This window comes from Mizuhopecten yessoensis, unplaced genomic scaffold (assembly GCF_002113885.1).
Source record: "Mizuhopecten yessoensis strain PY_sf001 unplaced genomic scaffold, ASM211388v2 scaffold716313, whole genome shotgun sequence".
Classification (NCBI taxonomy): domain Eukaryota; kingdom Metazoa; phylum Mollusca; class Bivalvia; order Pectinida; family Pectinidae; genus Mizuhopecten; species Mizuhopecten yessoensis.
Window position 1 is genome coordinate 345,856 of NW_018480054.1, and position 19,668 is coordinate 365,523.

Sequence of the window (19,668 nt, forward strand, 5' to 3'; positions counted from 1 at the left end):
CTCCATACTCCAGGGGTTATGCTAACGTTCGCTCTCATCCTCGATACTCCAGGGGTTATGCTAACGTTCGCTATCATCCTGGATACTCCAGGGGTTATGCTAACGTTTGCTCTCTGCACCCCCGGAGTTTGAAGATTAGTTTGATCCTTTGGTGTAACCATATTTTCAGTCTTTTTGCTCATATGCCCAATTTCATCTCTATGATATTGAGAAATGTGTAGGACAAAAAAAAATTGTCTCTTGAACAACATAAACAAATATTCAGTTTTTAATAAAAAAAATCACAAATTTTAGAAACAAATAAAATTGTCTATAGAAAATAGATTGTTATGTCAATTTCTTTAGACGTGGTAAGAACGCCCCATATCTTTAGACGTGGTAAGGACGCCCCAATATCTTTAGACGTGGTAAGGACCCCCAATATCTTTAGAAGTGGTAAGGACGCCCCATATCTTTAGATGACGTGGTAAGGACGCCCCGTATCTTTAGAGGTGGTAAGGACGCTTCCATTAAATGTTCTTATGTCTTGTGAATTTTACAATACATGGGAGATAACCATCACAAATCGATAAAAATTGTACATGGTACATGTTCATGAATGAAGTATAACAACTTTTTCTGAATAACCAATAGGCTTTGGTTCAAACGAATGACCTTGACCCTCTCCAGCGTCACTTATGTTGAATCATTTTTTATTTTTACATAGAATTATCTTCTTGTTTTATTCGAAAGAGAAACTTAACACACATCTGAAAATGTCTATAAATTTTATTTACATACATGTATATCAACCTCATAAAAGCATGTAGTTTCACATGCACACCTAACAGAACCACACAGTAGAGGACAGGTGTTAACCTCTGTTAAAATTCATCAACTGGATCATCCATATCACAAATCCAGTTAAAACGAAGCAAGGTCATATATCTAAGGTGAGGACAAATACTGGGGTCAAGATCACTCACTTAGCAACAACCCAGTGTCAGGGTGAATGACTAAACCAATATCTAGATCATTTTTAGGATGAATATAGTCTGGGGATATTCCCCATAACATGTCACCCTGCACAAAGACTGATATATATTTATGTATATTTACAATGATAAAACAGGAGGCATCTGTACTACGAATGTTTTCCTTTTAGAAAAACGTGGATTACCGGTACTTTAGCCACTGTCTTTACTATGTAATACTACTACTGACCAATCACAGTACTGATTTAACAGAAACATAAACTATGGGGTAGTGTCTTACTGATGTAGAGACATCCGACGTTGACCAAGAATTCTTACCTTGTCTACATACAGCTAGTCATACAAATCTTGGCAGTAAATCCTCTGAACGGTAATATATTTAATCATACTGAGATGTAACCAAACCAATCACTTTCCGACCATTTTCATCAGTGAAGCATAGAAGTATTAAAATTGTACTCAACTAAAAGTTTTCACATGGTATTTTTCATAATTTTTTATTGATGTCTTTTTGAAGGACTTTTTTCTGAAGTATTGAATGAAATCATGAACTTTTCTTCACACCTAGTGATGACTAACCAAATAAACCGTATCACCATTTTGGACTGTTGTTCTAGTTGGTAAAAATTGGAAAGATAGAAAAATGTGAACTGAAGTTATTAGCCTTACTGACCCATTCTGTGATAACGGACCATTAAACTTTTAATAACTAAGTCAATGAAACAATGTTGATTCCTTATATCTTTTTGTAATCAATTTTGCCAAAAATAATTGAAGCACAGAGAGTAAAAGATGAACTTACAGGTTCTGAACAATGAAAGTGAAGAGAAAGGGGCAGATTCACAACAATGTTATATACAAGTACACAGTAAAATGTAAACATTAGAAATAATTTCATCTCATAAAACTACACACTATTATCACAGTACACCTCTGCATACTTGACTTGAAACAATTCATGTTGATTTCGTTAATAAAATAAAACATGTCATATAATCTGTTACATGATAAAAACTAGTTTAATATGCCCTTATCAGCAATATTTGCATCTCCGGATTTTTCAGTGAAAATTATGTCTAATATTATCATAAAATATGGCAAACACACTTCACGTATGCACCAGGATGTGCATTCCATGAAAAAACAGAATATAACAACATACAATACAAATCAAGGTACTTATGTACTGAAGGTACGCAGCACACCTGTAGACCGTGATTACCCAGTGATAATTAGGTCAATACTCAGTTGTTACCTAACACAGCCAATTCCACAGTAGCATTATATTGATTGTGTCTTCCATTTGCACTGTGAATTTTTTTTAAAGATTATTCCATGGTTATTCAACATGAATACTGTTACGTCGCTGTACGTCAGAATACCCATAGAGTTGTTACCAACATGAATACCCTTACGTCGCTGTACGTCAGAACACCCATAGAGTTGTTACCAACAAGAATAAACATTCAATTTTATCAAAGCTAGAGTATGTCATGGGGCCATGAGATTTCCTATCAATGATTGTAGAGGGCACACAGTATACCTTCTTGAAAATAAGTATACAATTATGCTGCATAAGAGGAAAATAACAATTTTATCAGCATACAAATGATATGGAACACACCTTCCTACCTCCACACCTCCACATGATCCAATAGTATCAGCACAAATGATCACAACATACTAATGTCATCACAACATTCACACGAGTCTCCCGTTAAAAAATCTAATATTTGTCTCTAAAAAACTCTGATTTCAGGTCTTGTTCATCCAGATATCTTATTGAGCCATGTTGAACTTGGCAGCCATTCTGGGTCGACGTTTCTGTTGCTGCCCGGGAGATTTTGATGGCTGGTGGCTTTGTCGTGGAGATTTAGCGGGAGTTACTTCCCTTGGAATCTGTCCGTTTAACGCTGACGTTACACCTTGCGGCTCCTGTGCAGAAGACATGGGCTTCTGAGGTTTACCACCAAACAAGTCGCGGGCCGTGTTGTGGGGTTCGTGCCTGCTGCCTTCCCCATCTGACCTTAGACTAACATCTGATCTTGGACTTGTGTCAATTACCTGTCCGTTACTGTCTCTACTTTCTGATTCCCGTCGCTTACTTGGGGTTTTACGGGTGACCTAGAAACAATGCAAAGATATGTCTCGTCACCTAGCAACAGTATGTTACAGTACACAGAACACCCGGCTAAAGTACCTTCATGTGTCTTATTGCCAGTAACAGATTTGTTTTGGTCAACAATTTCCAGCTTAAACACATTGAAACACATTTTAAAACTTCTCCTAAGAGTACTAGTGATGTATTTAAGTCTTACCATCTGATAGAGTAGAAAAACTTATGATTCTGGTAGCCTGGACTTTGATGTAAAAAATAATACCAGACTAAAGACATGCTACATTTGTCATTTTCTATTTAAAACATACATTTAAAGATTTACAAACTTCCTTAAGTTGAAAATAGCTCTAGATATGATTTTAATTTATTTTCAATAAAGCACTACTACAAATTTATTGTGGAACACAGTAAATGGCCATTTGTTATCATCCCATTACCTGCATAGGTACAAACGGATTGGATTTTGGAGGAGAGGCGTCTTTGCTGTCACTGAAGACTTTGTTATCCGCTCTCTGATTGGGCGAGAATTTCTGCTGTTGTCTTTGTGCCGTATTGCCCTGATATGGACCCTGATTGGGTCCTTGGTTGTTGTTTCTGTTATCTTGATATTGATTGGCTGTCTGGTGCTGCCCTCGGCTATCATGATAGTGAGAATGTGTCTGGTGCTGCTGTTGATGGTATCTGTTATCTGAATACTGATTGGCTGATTGGTTTCCACGATAGTTGGGTGGTTGTGCATGATGACCTCTAGGTTGTTCAATAAATTCTGAATATGAAATAAAATAGGTATGTGTGTATAAATTCTCTTTTTGTTCACAATTTAATTTTTTGTTTCATTTCAGGAAACAAACTGATTGCTGAGCAGATAAACAGAGTAAGGGGGTACAAGAACAACCTGAAATTTGAACATCAAATATGAATATATACATATCAAATAAGTTCAGGTCTGATTAGATTTTCAAGGTCAAGGGTCAAATGTCAAGTTCAAAGTGTCATAAAAGTGCAGTAAAGGCATACTGCATTTCACAAACACAGGTTCTCATCTAACTTTACTTTTTCTTTCTGTATTTCTCTAAATGCTTAAAATAACATGGTACTCTCAGCTTCCAGGATAGTGTCCAACAGAAAGGACGGCGATGAGTTTATATTTTATTGTAACAGAACAGGACTTAGCAATTAACATACACACATGAATTAATAAACAAGAAATCCACGAAAGTGGATGTGTCGCCTGCGCAGGAAGCTGGGAGATTACGAAGAAATAGATACACCTTTCATTTCAAGAAATAATGTTAAAAGTAAGAAATAATCATAGATTGTTTTTGGATGGCATCATTTTGTTATATAATCTGTTATTCTGGGCAGAATTTAAGGAACTTGCTATGGATACTCATTGTCTCAATTCCAAGTTTAATTTGAAAGATTTGTCGGATGGTTTCCCATAAATAAATGAATAAACTTGTGGATTATGATGTTAAACAGCTAGTGTTGTCAATAACATTTGGAGTAAGACGGCATTTCAGAGGTATACACGGTGGGTCAAGTGGTAGATCGAAGCCGTCCAGTATACAGTTTTAGTGAAGTTTCTATTTATAGTAACAGTAACCTTGACCATTGACCTGCGGACCTGAAAAGCAATCCCAAGCAAGCACTTTTGGTAAGGAAGCACTGCATGTAGTTTGAGTTTGATCGGCCCAAGGAAACTCAAGTTATCGCACGAAAACCTCTGTTCGGACGCCGACGCCGACGCCGCCGACAAAGCAATACCTATGTGTCACTAGCTTTTTGCAGGCGACACAAAAACTATGGGAAATGTGATGAAGAGATGGGATCAGGTGGCTCAACGGGGAAAATGAAATTAAATATGCAACATACCAACTAAGGTCACCACCCATAGTCCTGAGATTGAAAACGAACAAAAATGAAAGACTGTTGTTTCAAAAATTCAAACAACATATATGTCCTGATACAACCTTTGATGTTCAGCATACTAAACATTTCACAATTCACACATGTGATACTTAATCGTACCTAATACAGGTATATAAACCATTCCCTGCTCAATATGTGATAATCGAAATGTTTAAAACAAGCATTTTTTTTTTCAAATACCTACGGGCAGTTTTTCAAGCAGTAAAAGGAAACACACATTTTTTGGGGCTTAATGTGCATTATCCCAATATTTTGCTATCTTTCCCTACCCCTTTACAAGTCTGTGGAAAAATAGGCCTGCTCTGCCCTGCTGCAGGTTTTCATTAATTATTTTTATTTGAACTGGCCTTTTTCATTTGAACCTTCCCATCACATATGTAACATGCAGATCACAAACCTTTAGGTGAGACAGGTTTGAAGGCAGAGTTTGGTGAGGAGAACTGAGGGTGCTGCATCATCTGGGCTGGCATCCCACCGAACGCCCTTGGTGCCATCAAAGGGTGCATGGCTTGAGGAGGCATCTGGATAAAATAAATACAGGTGTCACTAAACAGACGATCAGTCAGAGACATAAAATATCAGATTGTATACACTAGGGCTGCCACGATATATCACGATACTCTGATACACAATGGGAGGTCACGATACACCAACATTGTCTTTCCCTGTTGTTTCAGATTTTGCTCTTCCTGAATTCACTCTACTCATATTTGTTCCCAAGTATCTGTTCCCAATTGGCAAGTGACAGCTCCATTCCACATGTACGGCGAAAGACGTGAGCTGTGTGCATATTTAAAGTCTGGACCAACTCTTGTTTCCTGTTGTAATATTATCATTAAAGATTTGCAACATATCTTTTCATTTTGCTTATTACTATATGTATCGTGATACGCATTTCTATCGGACCACAGTATTGTGATATGTATTGTATCGGGACCACAGTATTGTGATAGGTATCGTATCGTGACCACAGTATTGTGATACGTATTGTCATATTAATGTATTGTTGCAGCCCTAGTATACACACAATACAGTTGTATTACAGCCCTAGTATACACACAATACAGCTGTGTTACAGCCATAGTATACACACAATACAGATGTGTTACAGCCCTAGAATACACACAATACAGCTGTATTGCAGCCCTAGTATACCCACAATACAGCTGTATTGCAGCCCTTGTATACACACAATACAGCTGTGTTACATCCCTAGTATACACACAATACAGCTGTGTTGCAGCCCTAGTATACACACAATACAGTTGTGTTACAGCCCTAGTATACACACAATACATCTGTGTTACAGGCCTAGTATACACACAATACAGCTGAGTTACAGCCATAGTATACACACAATACAGATGTGTTACAGCCCTAGTATACACACAATACGGCTGTGTTACAGGCCTAGTATACACACAATTCAGCTGTGTTACAGCCCTAGTATACACACAATCCAGCTGTGTTACAGCCCTAGTATACACACAATAAAGCTGTATTGCAGCCCTAGTATACACACAATACAACTGTGTTACAGGCCTAGTATACACACAATTCAGCTGTGTTACAGCCCTAGTATACACATAATACAGCTGTGTTACAGCCCTAGTATACACTCAATACAGCTGTGTTACAGCCCTTGTATACACACAATCCAGCTGTGTTACAGCCCTTGTATTCACACAATACAGCTGTGTTACAGCCCTTGTATACACACAATCCAGCTGTGTTACAGCCCTAGTATACACACAATCCAGCTGTGTTACAGCCCTTGTATTCACACAATACAGCTGTGTTACAGCCCTCGTATACACACAATACAGCTGTGTTACAGGTCTAGTATACACACAATACAGCTGTATTGCAGCCCTAGTATACCCACAATACAGCTGTATTGCAGCCCTAGTATACCCACAATACAGCTGTATTGCAGCCCTAGTATAAACACAATACAGCTGTATTACAGCCCTAGTATACACACAATACACCTGTGTTACAGCCCTAGTATACACACAATACAACTGTGTTACAGGCCTAGTATACACACAATACAGCTGTTTTACAGCCCTAGTATACACACAATACAACTGTGTTACAGCCATAGTATACACACAATACAGATGTGTTACAGCCCTAGTATACACACAATCCAGCTGTGTTACAGCCCTTGTATTCACACAATACAGCTGTGTTACAGCCCTTGTATACACACAATACAGCTGTGTTACAACCCTTGTATACACACAATACAGCTGTGTTACAGGTCTAGTATACACACAATACAGCTGTATTGTAGCCCTAGTATACACACAATACAGCTGGGTTACAGCTCTAGTATACACACAATACAGCTGTATTACAGCCCTTGTATACACACAATACAGCTGTGTTACAGCCATAGTATACACACAATACAGCTGTGTTAATATTAATGTATTGTTGCAGCCCTAGTATTCACACAATACAGTTGTATTACAGCCCTAGTATACACACAATACAGTTGTGTTACAGCCCTAGTATACACACAATCCAGCTGTGTTACAGCCCTTGTATTCACACAATACAGCTGTGTTACAGCCCTAGAATACACACAATACAGCTGTATTGCAGCCCTTGTATACACACAATACAGCTGTGTTACAGCCCTAGGATACACACAATACAGCTGTGTTACAGCCCTAGTATACACACAATACAGCTGTGTTACAGCTCTAGTATACACACAATACAGCTGTATTGCAGCCCTTGTATACACACAATACAGCTGTATTCAATAAATAAGGATAAATGCTGAGAATAGTATACAATGTAAAGTACAAAGAATGTATTTTCTGTTTATCCCGATGTGTCAGTATATTAGCTTCATTTCTACCATAATAAGCCCCTGTTTATCGTACGATTATCACCTTGTGTAATTTTGCTGTTTCTGAACTAGGGAACATGGCTACTCGATACTTATGCTCTGTAGGTTCCTCTGGCACTACTACCCATCTAAGATATAGGACAGTACAGTGATGATGGCTTCAATTTGACAAGTTTACAACCACTCAGTACTAATAATTCAATACAAAATAATGTCACAAAATCATCTGAAACAAAATCTGGGTTAGGAGCTGTAAACCTGGCAGTGCCAATTTTGAATGTAAACTTGTCACCTTAGTCAAAGTCTTACACATTGTTGATTATGTAAATCTAACTCTTGTAGTTAATTTTCAATCTTTCAAAAGAAAGAACTCACATTAAGTAACTGAACTTGCATTTGACCTAAGAAACCCATCATTCTCTGCAGAAATGCTATGTAGCATCTAGTGTGTAAGTTATTTATAAGACCAAAGCCAAACTCAGTCATCAGAATCTGTCAAGGTGCAACCGACAAGATTTGTATATAAATAAACACAGTCATTAGCTTGGCAGTTATTTTCGACAACCGACACTGGAAGTGAACACCTAACAAAATAAGGAAGATAAAAACAGACAGAGATCCCTCTATATATGCCTATATATCGTGTTCTGGCAACAAAATGCATCTCTACTTTACAGAACAGAAATATGTTTCTGAATCATACAAATGGATTTTGCCGACATTTTCTAACATCTTCAAAGCCAGTTAAGGTTTTACAGTCCCAAATTTACGTATATTTAAGTGAAAAATGTAGAATTGATGTGAAAATATCAATCATCTTTTAAGGGAAGTCTATGAATCACAACAAAGGGAGATAATCCCATCACAAACACTTACCAAGTGAACAAGCATTACACCAGCAGCACTTTCAGCTGCCTCTTCTTTACTCCTTGTTTTTGACCCCATGAACCTATGTCCATTGGAGAGAGTTACTACACAGACGAAGGACCCAGGCTGAAATCAACAACTTAGTTCCATTATTTTATATTTACATTTGCTCTGCATCCTTCCATTACAATGCATTAAGAAGGCAAATGTTGTTATGAGCCTACCGGGCTGTATAAAGTTTGTCATCAATAGCAATGTGTGTTATAGGACCATAACAACATTTGCTAAAACATTCAGTGTTTAAGTATTTAGTGAATTTGTGTATAACTGTCCTCCAAAGCAATACACTTTTTTGGATACAATAATAATATTTGAATTGAGAGAAAAAAATTGGAGTATATGTTTTTGTTTTAAGTTTTGTTCTCTATCCTGTTTTTTAATACATACCTTGCCACCAAAATCGTATTTCGGTTCCTGTAGACCCATCATCTTACTCCAGTTAATTAACTCCAGCACTGGGTTCCTGGGGACAGAACAAGTATCACTCTCACTACCTTGGAAAAGCTAGTTGATAAATATGTTCATATGGGATACAATCATGTCAAAATGTCTAACTGTTGACATAATAGCATTGCCATGTTACTATCTGAACGTATTACCAATGATATTATCCTGGTATACCATGTAGATTTAAGGCTGTATAAGTTGTAAACAACAGTGTCAGTGAACTGAAATATCTCAGGAACATAATGACACACTGTCATAATGCATTGACACACTAAAAATACTACTGTCAACAAGAACATTTCAGCACATTGAACAGGTTGAAGAACTGTAGCCCAATACTATTCACACAGAAACATTTTCATCGTTTAAGAACCTCTCAAGTCCAGATCCTGAAGACATTCCAGATGATTCTCAAAATAGTCTTGTTTTCAGAAAGAGTGATGATCCTTGTTTCACTGATCAGGAAACTTCTTAATTACAAACTTATTTTTAGAATAGCTAAACTGCATACTGTTTTAATTTTTGTAGTTTCTCTACAAAAAAACCCGAAAAAAAACAAGCAAACTTCCAAGCTTGAGGCTTTTCAGGCTTGTCCTTAGAAATGTTCCCCGTTTTGTTGAAATTGAGAAACATCTTAACATGGATACCCACTCTACAGTTTCTCCACATGGCTGTCCTAATACCTCCTAGCTCTCCTACCTTCGTGCTGGTTTCTGTTGTTGGTTTCCTTGGTGATGACCTCTGAACTGTGGGGCTATCTGAAGACCAGGTGGGGGTCCCCTGGACTGGGTCTGGTACCGTGGAGACTGTTGCTGGGGCTGACTAGTCATCTGATGCTGCATCATGGCTGGGGGTGGAACCTGTAATGGTGGAGGGTAAGGATGAACCATTCCTGGGGGCATGGATACATTGGGACTTGTGTAGGCCCCTGTGGGTGGGTTGGACATTGAAGTGGAAGCTTGGCTGGAACTTGTCGATCCCTGGGGTCGGGGGTCAGATTTGTGGGAGTCATCACCAGTGACTGTCTCCTGTTTTACCTCGGCTGTCGCTACATGCTTAGCTGGCTGCATCACACCTGAAACACATGTATTTGAAAGGCTTTATCAATCAGTAAACTGGTTTAGATGTTTAGGCTCAAGGAGTAAATCTTCATTTTCTACAATATTTAAAGGATTTGATAAAAACATTTTTTTCCAGCAATATTACATTTGCAGTCCACATAAAAACTCAGAATTCATCCTTGAGCATGACAACATTTTCATGAAAACGGACCAAGACATATTTTCTGATACATTGCAGGGTGACCAACCCTGACAACCACAATATATTGAATGTTGCTTGTGAACTGTCTATGCACATGAGTGAGTCTCTATATAATTACAGCCATTACAGCATACAAGAGACAAAATGCTTCCTGTTAACGGGATGTCTGAACAGAACTTCTTATCCTTATTATACAGCACTGCATGAGTTAACATGTACCATCTGCTTAAATTTGTGGATAAGATCTGACTCAAAAGTGTGAAGAATAGACACCATTCTGCAGGTAAGATCAGCCAAGCCTATCTGCTTGGATACAAATATTTATTTGTATGGATCAGATCAGAAAAATGTTTAGAAACTATCCCTTAGAATTCCAATTGTTCTTTACAAGTTTTCAGTCCATACCATCAAATAATTCCTGAACGGACATCTGTCTCCCATAGTTTTTAGCACTAGGTGGCGCTGTTGTATCAGCTTCCTGTTTCCCAGGTCCAGGCTCCAGTGATGTTTTCACCAAACCAATGTTCAACATTTGTTTGATTTCAGCCTACATACAAAACAAGAAAAAGGTGTTGTTCAATATACATGTATAAAAGACTTTTTTATAACTTATTCCATTCAAACAAATAATTATTTTAAAAGTGTACATACTGTTTAACATGGCAGCCAGAGGCCAGGCTTAATGGAGAAATTAAATCATTGCTACATTCTCTAGGAGAAATTAAATCATTGCAACATTCTCTAGGAGAAATTAAATCATTGCTACATTCTCTAGGAGAAATTAAATCATTGCTACATTCTCTAGGAGAAATTAAATCATTGCTACATTCTCTTGGAGAAATTAAAACATTGCTACATTCTCTAGGAGAAATTAAATCATTGCTACATTCTCTAGGAGAAATTAAATCATTCTCTAGGAGAAATTAAATCATTGCTACATTCTCTTGGAGAAATTAAAACATTGCTACATTCTCTAGGAGAAATTAAATCATTGCTACATTCTCTAGGAGAAATTAAATCATTCCTACATTCTCTAGGAGAAATTAAATCATTGCTACATTCTCTAGGAGAAATTAAATCATTGCTACATTCTCTAGGAGATATTAAATCATTGCTACATTCTCAAGGAGAAATTTTGCTCTAGGAGAAATTGAATCATTTTGCTCTAGGAGAAATTAAATCATTGCTACATTCTCTAGGAGAAATTAGATCATTGCTACATTCTCTTGGAGATATTAAATCATTGCTACATTCTCTAGGAGAAATTAGATCATTGCTACATTCTCTAGGAGAAATTAAATCATTGCTACATTCTCTAGGAGATATTAGATTATTGCTACATTCTCTAGGAGAAATCAAATCATTGCTACATTCTCTAGGAGAAATTAGATTATTGCTACATTCTCTAGGAGAAATTTAATCATTGCTACATTCTCTAGGAGAAATTAGATCATTGCTACATCCTCTAGGAGAAATTAAATCATTGCTACATACTCTAGGAGAAATTAAATCATTGCTACATCCTCTAGGAGAAATTAAATCATTGCTACATACTCTAGGAGAAATTAAATCATTGCTACATTCTTTAGGAGAAATTAAATCATTGCTACATTCTCAGGAGAACTTAAATCATTGCTACATTCTCAAGGAGAAATTAAATCATTTTGCTCTAGGAGAAATTGAATCATTTTGCTCTAGGAGAAATTAAATCATTTTGCTCTAGGAGAAATTGAATCATTTTGCTCTAGGAGAAATTAAATCATTTTGCTCTAGGAGAAATTGAATCATTTTGCTCTAGGAGAAATTAAATCATTTTGCTCTAGGAGAAATTGAATCATTTTGCTCTAGGAGAAATTAAATCATTTTGCTCTAGGAGAAATTGAATCATTGCTACATTCTCTATGAGAAATTAAATCATTGCCACATTCTCAAGGAGAAATTAAATCATTTTGCTCTAGGAGAAATTGAATCATTGCTACATTCTCTATGAGAAATTAAATCATTGCCACATTCTCTAGGAGAAATAAAATCATTGCTACATTCTCTAGGAGAAATTCAATCATTGCTACATGCTCTAGGAGAAATTAAATCATTGTTTCATTCTCAGGAGAAATTAAATCATCGCTACATTCTCTAGGAGAAATTAAAACATTGCTACATTCTCTAGGAGAAACTAAATCATTACAACATTCTCTAGGAGAAATTAGATCATTGCTACATTCTCCAGGAGAAATTAAATCATTGCTACATACTCTAGGAGAAATTAAATCATTGCTACATCCTCTAGGAGAAATTAAATCATTGCTACATACTCTAGGAGAAATTAAATCATTGCTACATCCTCTAGGAGAAATTAAATCATTGCTACATACTCTAGGAGAAATTAAATCATTGCTACATTCTTTAGGAGAAATTAAATCATTGCTACATTCTCTAGGAGATATTAGATTATTGATACATTCTCTAGGAGAAATAAAATCATTGCTACATTCTCTAGGAGATATTAGATTATTGCTACATTCTCTAGGAGAAATCAAATCATTACTACATTCTCTAGGAGAAATTAGATTATTGTTACATTCTCTAGGAGAAATTTAATCATTGCCACATTCTCTAGGAGAAATTAGATCATTGCTACATTCTCCAGGAGAAATTAAATCATTGCTACATCCTCTAGGAGAAATTAAATCATTGCTACATTCTTTAGGAGAAATTAAATCATTGCTACATCCTCTAGGAGAAATTAAATCATTGCTACATCCTCTAGGAGAAATTAAATCATTGCTACATTCTCTCGGAGAAATTAAATCATTGCTACATTCTTTAGGAGAAATTAAATCATTGCTACATTCTTTAGGAGAAATTAAATCATTGCTACATACTCTAGGAGAAATTAAATCATTGCTACATCCTCTAGGAGAAATTAAATCATTGCTACATCCTCTAGGAGAAATTAAATCATTGCTACATTCTTTAGGAGAAATTAAATCATTGCTACATTCTTTAGGAGAAATTAAATCATTGCTACATACTCTAGGAGAAATTAAATCATTGCTACATCCTCTAGGAGAAATTAAATCATTGCTACATACTCTAGGAGAAATTAAATCATTGCTACATTCTCCAGGAGAAATTAAATCATTGCTACATTCTCTAGGAGATATTAAAACATTGCTACATTCTCTAGGAGAAATTCAATCATTGCTACATTCTCTAGGGGAAATTAAATCATTGCTACATTCTCTAGGAGATATTAGATTATTGCTACATTCTCTAGGAGAAATTTAATCATTGCTACATTCTCTAGGAGAAATCAAATCATTACTACATTCTCTAGGAGAAATTAAATAAGAGAAATTAAATCATTGCTACATTCTCAGGAGAACTTAAATCATTGCTACATTCTCAAGGAGAAATTAAATCATTTTGCTCTAGGAGAAATTGAATCATTTTGCTCTAGGAGAAATTAAATCATTTTGCTCTAGGAGAAATTGAATCATTTTGCTCTAGGAGAAATTAAATCATTTTGCTCTAGGAGAAATTGAATCATTTTGCTCTAGGAGAAATTAAATCATTTTGCTCTAGGAGAAATTGAATCATTGCTACATTCTCTAGGAGAAATCAAAACATTGCTACATTCTCTAGGAGAAATCAAAACATTGCTACATTCTCTAGGAGAAACTAAATCATTACAACATTCTCTAGGAGAAATTAGATCATTGCTACATTCTTTAGGAGAAATTAAATCATTGCTACATACTCTAGGAGAAATTAAATCATTGCTACATTCTCTAGGAGAAATCAAATCATTACTACATTCTCTAGGAGAAATTAAGTCATTGCCACATTCTCTAGGAGAAATAAAATCATTGCTACATTCTCTAGGAGAAATTTAATCATTGCTACATTCTCTAGGAGAAATTAGATTATTGCTACATTCTCTAGGAGAAATCAAATCATTACTACATTCTCTAGGAGAAATTAAATAATTGCTACATTCTCTAGGAGAAATTTAATCATTGCTACATTCTCTAGGAGATATTAGATTATTGCTACATTCTCTAGGAGAAATTAGATCATTGCTACATTCTCCAGGAGAAATTAAATCATTGCTACATCCTCTAGGAGAAATTAAATCATTGCTACATTCTCCAGGAGAAATTAAATCATTGCTACATTCTCTAGGAGAAATTAAATCATTGCTACATTCTCAGGAGAACTTAAATCATTGCTACATTCTCTAGGAGAAATTCAATCATTGCTACATGCTCTAGGAGAAATTAAATCATTGTTACATTCTCAGGAGAAATTAAATCATCGCTACATTCTCTAGGAGAAATTAAAACATTGCTACATTCTCTGTATATTGAGGTCTGAATCGGATATGACTTAAGTAACCTTGACTTTTCATCTGAGGTGTCCCAACTCTACACTGTCAATTATAGTGTAGTACTGTTTCTGCTGGTCTCTAAACCAGTGGACAATTTTTATTTATAATAACACATATAAAACATCTATATACGATAATCCCTCCAATAAATACACCAGAACACAGAGTAGCTAGCGCTGCCACCCATTTACACGTTCATCAAGCAACTGATAGTTAAAATTCAATTCAATTATTTTGGGTGCAACAGTATTTTAAAATTTTAAACATGGCATATGAAGAAAACCTTAAATTGTGTACCTTTCGCCCTCCCTAATGAAAGCGAATGTCATTACAGATACTATTTGTACACAACATACAATGCATAGTAATTATATGTGAAGGGCAAAATTAAGTAGGGTTGAACATGAATTTGATCAGCAAAGGGTGACTATTTGACCGAGCCAAACCCTCTTGGTATACAGTAATCAGATGCCTGATCTACCTGTAAATGGATGAAACCTTTAGCAACCCTGGCTTCTACTTTATGTATCTATTTCATTCTGCCTATAACACAAACACTATCTAATTTATTTCTGCATTATTTACTTCATACAAGTTTTTCACTTTTATTCTTGTGCTATAGCTTTGCATTATGATATATGTGTATCATGTCTCTATATCACTATCATTGAATTGATTTGAGAGCGTAACGGCATTATGCACCACCATAAAGTGGTACCCACCCTCCTATACTGTACACTCTGGAACAGTCTCCAGTTTAACGTGGCGCCCCACCCTCCTATACTGTACTCTCTGGGATACTCTCCAGTTTAACGTGGCGCCCCACCCTCCTAATCTGTATACTCTGGAATACTATCCAGTTTAACGTGGCGCCCCCCCCTCCTATACGGTACTCTCTGGAATAGTCTCCAGTTTAACGTGGCGCCCCCCCCTCCTGTACTGTAACCTCTGGAATACCCTCCAGTTTAACGTGGCGCCCCACCCTCCTATACTGTAAACTCTGGAATACTCTCCAGTTTAACGTGGCGCCCCCCCCTCCTATACGGTACTCTCTGGAATAGTCTCCAGTTTAACGTGGCGCCCCGCCCTCCTGTACTGTAAACTCTGGAATACTCTCCAGTTTAACGTGGTGCCCCACCCTCCTATACTGTACTCTCTGGAATACTCTCCAGTTTAACGTGGCGCCCCACCCTCCTATACTGTACTCTCTGGGATACTCTCCAGTTTAACGTGGCGCCCCACCCTCCTATACTGTACTCTCTGGAATAGTCTCCAGTTTAACGTGGCGCCCCACCCTCCTGTACTGTAAACTCTGGAATACTCTCCAGTTTAACGTGGCGCCCCACCCTCCTATACTGTACTCTCTGGAATAGTCTCCAGTTTAACAAAACTTTGCCAAACAAAAATAACTTACATCAGCGTCCCTGGCTGGACTTTTACTCTTGCTACGAATTATAATTGACCCATCCTCCGCAACTGTGGAATCCTGACCAGATATCTCCAGAGATTTGAACATTGCACTGAATTGATCATTGTCCACACTCTGTTGCACTTTGCTGGCCTGGCTAAACAGGCTCTCCAAATTAAGCTTGGGCCCCTCATTGTCTGTTGCTAGAGTCACTAGGGGTTGTTCTGACCCCTCATTTTCTGTCGCTAGAGTCACTAGAGGCTGTTCTGACTCCTTATGGTCTGTTGCTAGAGTTACTAGGGGTTTTTCACCTTCTGCACACGGCACAGAGGGCTTGGGCAGTTTGTCCAGGGCAGCTGCAGCCACACTGAGGGATGTTCCTGATGTCGACGTTTGATCGTGGTTCCCAGAAGATTTTAATTCTTGCCACATATTAATGAAATCCGAGTTCTGAGGTTCCACAAAAGCCTGTCCAAGGAGGAGAAGATATATTGCTACTGAAGACTGGTGGACAGTGTTTTATCATGATTCATCAGATTGTCCACAAAAACTAAAATTTATTTTGTCCGGAACTTTAAAAAAATAAAAATCCTTTTAGGGTTGTCAAACCATGTTTTTTTATTTGAAGTATAAACCAGTTGCTCAAAAAGTCTTCTGACCAAGAAAGCAGTCAAGTTTTAGTAACTGGTCATTAACAACAAGAGTACTGCGGGGCGGAACAAAATACGCCCGTCGAATGCCATATAGTGTTATATACTTTCTTACATTGAAATAAGATCTGCATCATTCTAAGAGTGGTAAGCTGATATGCTATAAAAAATGTAGGAGAAAATCTTCAGACAAAAAATCAAATACTGAAATGAACAAAAGGCAATACATTTTGCAAAAATCGGCGAATCAAAATTCTTTTAAGGGAAACACAACTTCAAATCATGATTATAAAGTATACCAAGTTTCAAAGAGATCCGTAAAAAAATGTAGGAGGAGATTTCCAGACAAAAATCAAATACTGAAATGAACAAAGGGCAATAATTTTTGGAAAAATTGTTGAATCAAAATTCTTTTAAGGGAGACAGAACTTCATATCATGATTATTATGTAGAAGGAGATTGCCAGACAAACAAAGTTTACGCCAGACGGATGGACGGACAACGCCATACCGTAATACTACCGTCAAGGTTGTGCTGTGAGGGCATCTCTACTATCAAGTGCTGTACCATATATTAACAGCTCGGGCAATGAACTGTTTACATTAATTAGTGCTCACTTACCATCGATGTATAACTACAGTATCTATAGTAAGGTCTAACCTTGGTAAACATGGAATAAATAACTGTCTGACCATTCAGTTATTAAATTTTGTAATTTGTTTGAGGTCTTCCCAATAGAGTAACTGGTTTAAATACAAGCTAAATGTTGACAACCCTGATTTATTATTAGGATTCAAGAATACAATCAACTAAATTTTTAACAATTTTTGTTAGTTTTTTGATAACAAAAAATATTTAAAAGACCAAAAAAGACACCTATAAAAGTGAACATTTTAATTAAATAAAGTGATTCAATAAGATTTTGAACAAAATACTTCTTTGATCATAAATCCAACAATTTACCTTTCCTGTTTGACCTTTGGCCCCGTCCCACTTGCCCGGTGTCGGTTTACCAGACTGGCTGACCTTAGGAGTGACAAACTTCGGGGATGATGCCCCTCCTTCTTGGTTAAAGCTTTTCAAGTGTAAATCTGACTGCGTTTCCATCTGTGACAATCAGATCATATAAATTAGTGTTAGAGCTGTTCTAGAAATAAATACTGGAGTGGAGCATACTTTTTTCCTCCTGTAGCTGTCGTGCATTTAAAGACCTACCTATACTTGTGAGCTTTGGCGTTGAGTTCATTCTCTCCCCACGTAACTTTCTGACTTTTCACATAATTATATCTTTCAGTGTTGGCTTCCTCCCTCCTGTAGTTACCTGGCCTTTTTAAACCTACCTGTAAGTGCTGGCTATTGCTCTTTTTACTTCCCTCCCCATGTAAGTATCATGCATTTGCACACATACCTGTGAGTGTCGGCTGTTTTCTTTACCTCCCTCCTATAGTTGTCCTGAATATTAACACCCACCTGTGAACGTTGGCTGTTTTTTTTACATCCCTCACTCCTATAGTGTCCTGAATGTTAACACCTACCTGTGAGTGTTGGCTATTGTCTTTAATTCCCTCCCTTCTGTAGCCGTCCTGCCTGTTAACACCTACCTGTGAGTGTTGGCTGTTGTCTTTACTTCCCTCCCTTCTGTAGCTGTCCTGCCTGTTAACACCTACCTGTGAGTGTTGGCTGTTGTCTTTACTTCCCTCCCTTCTGTAGCTGTCCTGCCTGTTAACACCTACCTGTGAGTGTTGGCTGTTGTCTTTACTTCCCTCCCTTCTGTAGCTGTCCTGCCTGTTAACACCTACCTGTGAGTGTTGGCTGTTGTCTTTACTTCCCTCCCTTCTGTAGCTGTCCTGCCTGTTAACACCTACCTGTGAGTGTTGGCTGTTGTCTTTACTTCCCTCCCTTCTGTAGCTGTCCTGCCTGTTAACACCTACCTGTGAGTGTTGGCTGTTGTCTTTACTTCCCTCCCTTCTGTAGCTGTCCTGCCTGTTAACACCTACCTGTGAGTGTTGGCTGTTGTCTTTACTTCCCTCCCTTCTGTAGCTGTCCTGCCTATTTGCACCTCCCCTAAAGTCTTGTCTAGAATCCTTTCCGGCTCTCCAGTTGTTATCCTGTTCTGCACGAGAGTTCTGATACTGTTTCTCTCCTTTTGTATAGGATCTATTGTCATTGTAATTTTCCTGGTTACTATAGCGATTGTCACTTCTACCTCCCTGACTAGCTGCTGCATAAGACATGTTGTTGTTGTTGTTTGATCCGGGTCGGAAGTCCTGCTGCCTGTTGTTTGATCCGGGTCGGACGTCCTGCTGCCTGTTGTTTAAGGACTGCTGATAGGCTTTATTTAGAAATTTTGTAAGTGCCTCCTGATTGGCGGCTGCCTTTCCAGTTTTTTTCTCATTCTTCCTTACCCCGTGAGATAAGTTAATCATTGCTGCTTTAGGCATTCTGTAGCCTTTACCTGGCGAACACCTGGCAGGGATAAATTATAATCATCAACTGGGAATCTCATGCAAAAGGTGACGTATTTCCACACTACAATGCTGTAGGATTGGAACTATCTAACTGATAGAGACAAAATGAGTTCGGAGTCATCTCAATTTACACTTTTATTGCGTGTTGTTTCTCCGTTTTTGATGTTGCCTTTGTCCACCATTAATGAAGCAGTTTAAGTTTACCAGAAGCACACAGAACATTT

At 37.4% G+C, this 19,668-nt stretch overlaps 1 protein-coding gene across 1 annotated transcript in view; it reads right to left on the bottom strand.

The window, feature by feature from the left end:
- Positions 1-252: 252 nt before the first annotated feature.
- The window catches only part of LOC110442937 (5'-3' exoribonuclease 1-like), a 60,080-nt gene continuing 40,664 nt past the window's right edge, over positions 253-19,668 (bottom strand). The window contains exons 33-42 of the mRNA XM_021486827.1: positions 18,974-19,442; positions 17,940-18,083; positions 16,333-16,794; positions 10,934-11,075; positions 9,965-10,340; positions 9,206-9,281; positions 8,768-8,884; positions 5,423-5,546; positions 3,531-3,859; positions 253-3,098 (exon numbers count right to left, since the gene is read on the bottom strand). Of these exons, the coding sequence (XP_021342502.1) occupies positions 2,754-3,098; positions 3,531-3,859; positions 5,423-5,546; positions 8,768-8,884; positions 9,206-9,281; positions 9,965-10,340; positions 10,934-11,075; positions 16,333-16,794; positions 17,940-18,083; positions 18,974-19,442 (2,584 nt within the window). The 3' untranslated portion in view covers positions 253-2,753. The remainder of the gene's footprint in view (positions 3,099-3,530; positions 3,860-5,422; positions 5,547-8,767; positions 8,885-9,205; positions 9,282-9,964; positions 10,341-10,933; positions 11,076-16,332; positions 16,795-17,939; positions 18,084-18,973; positions 19,443-19,668) is intronic.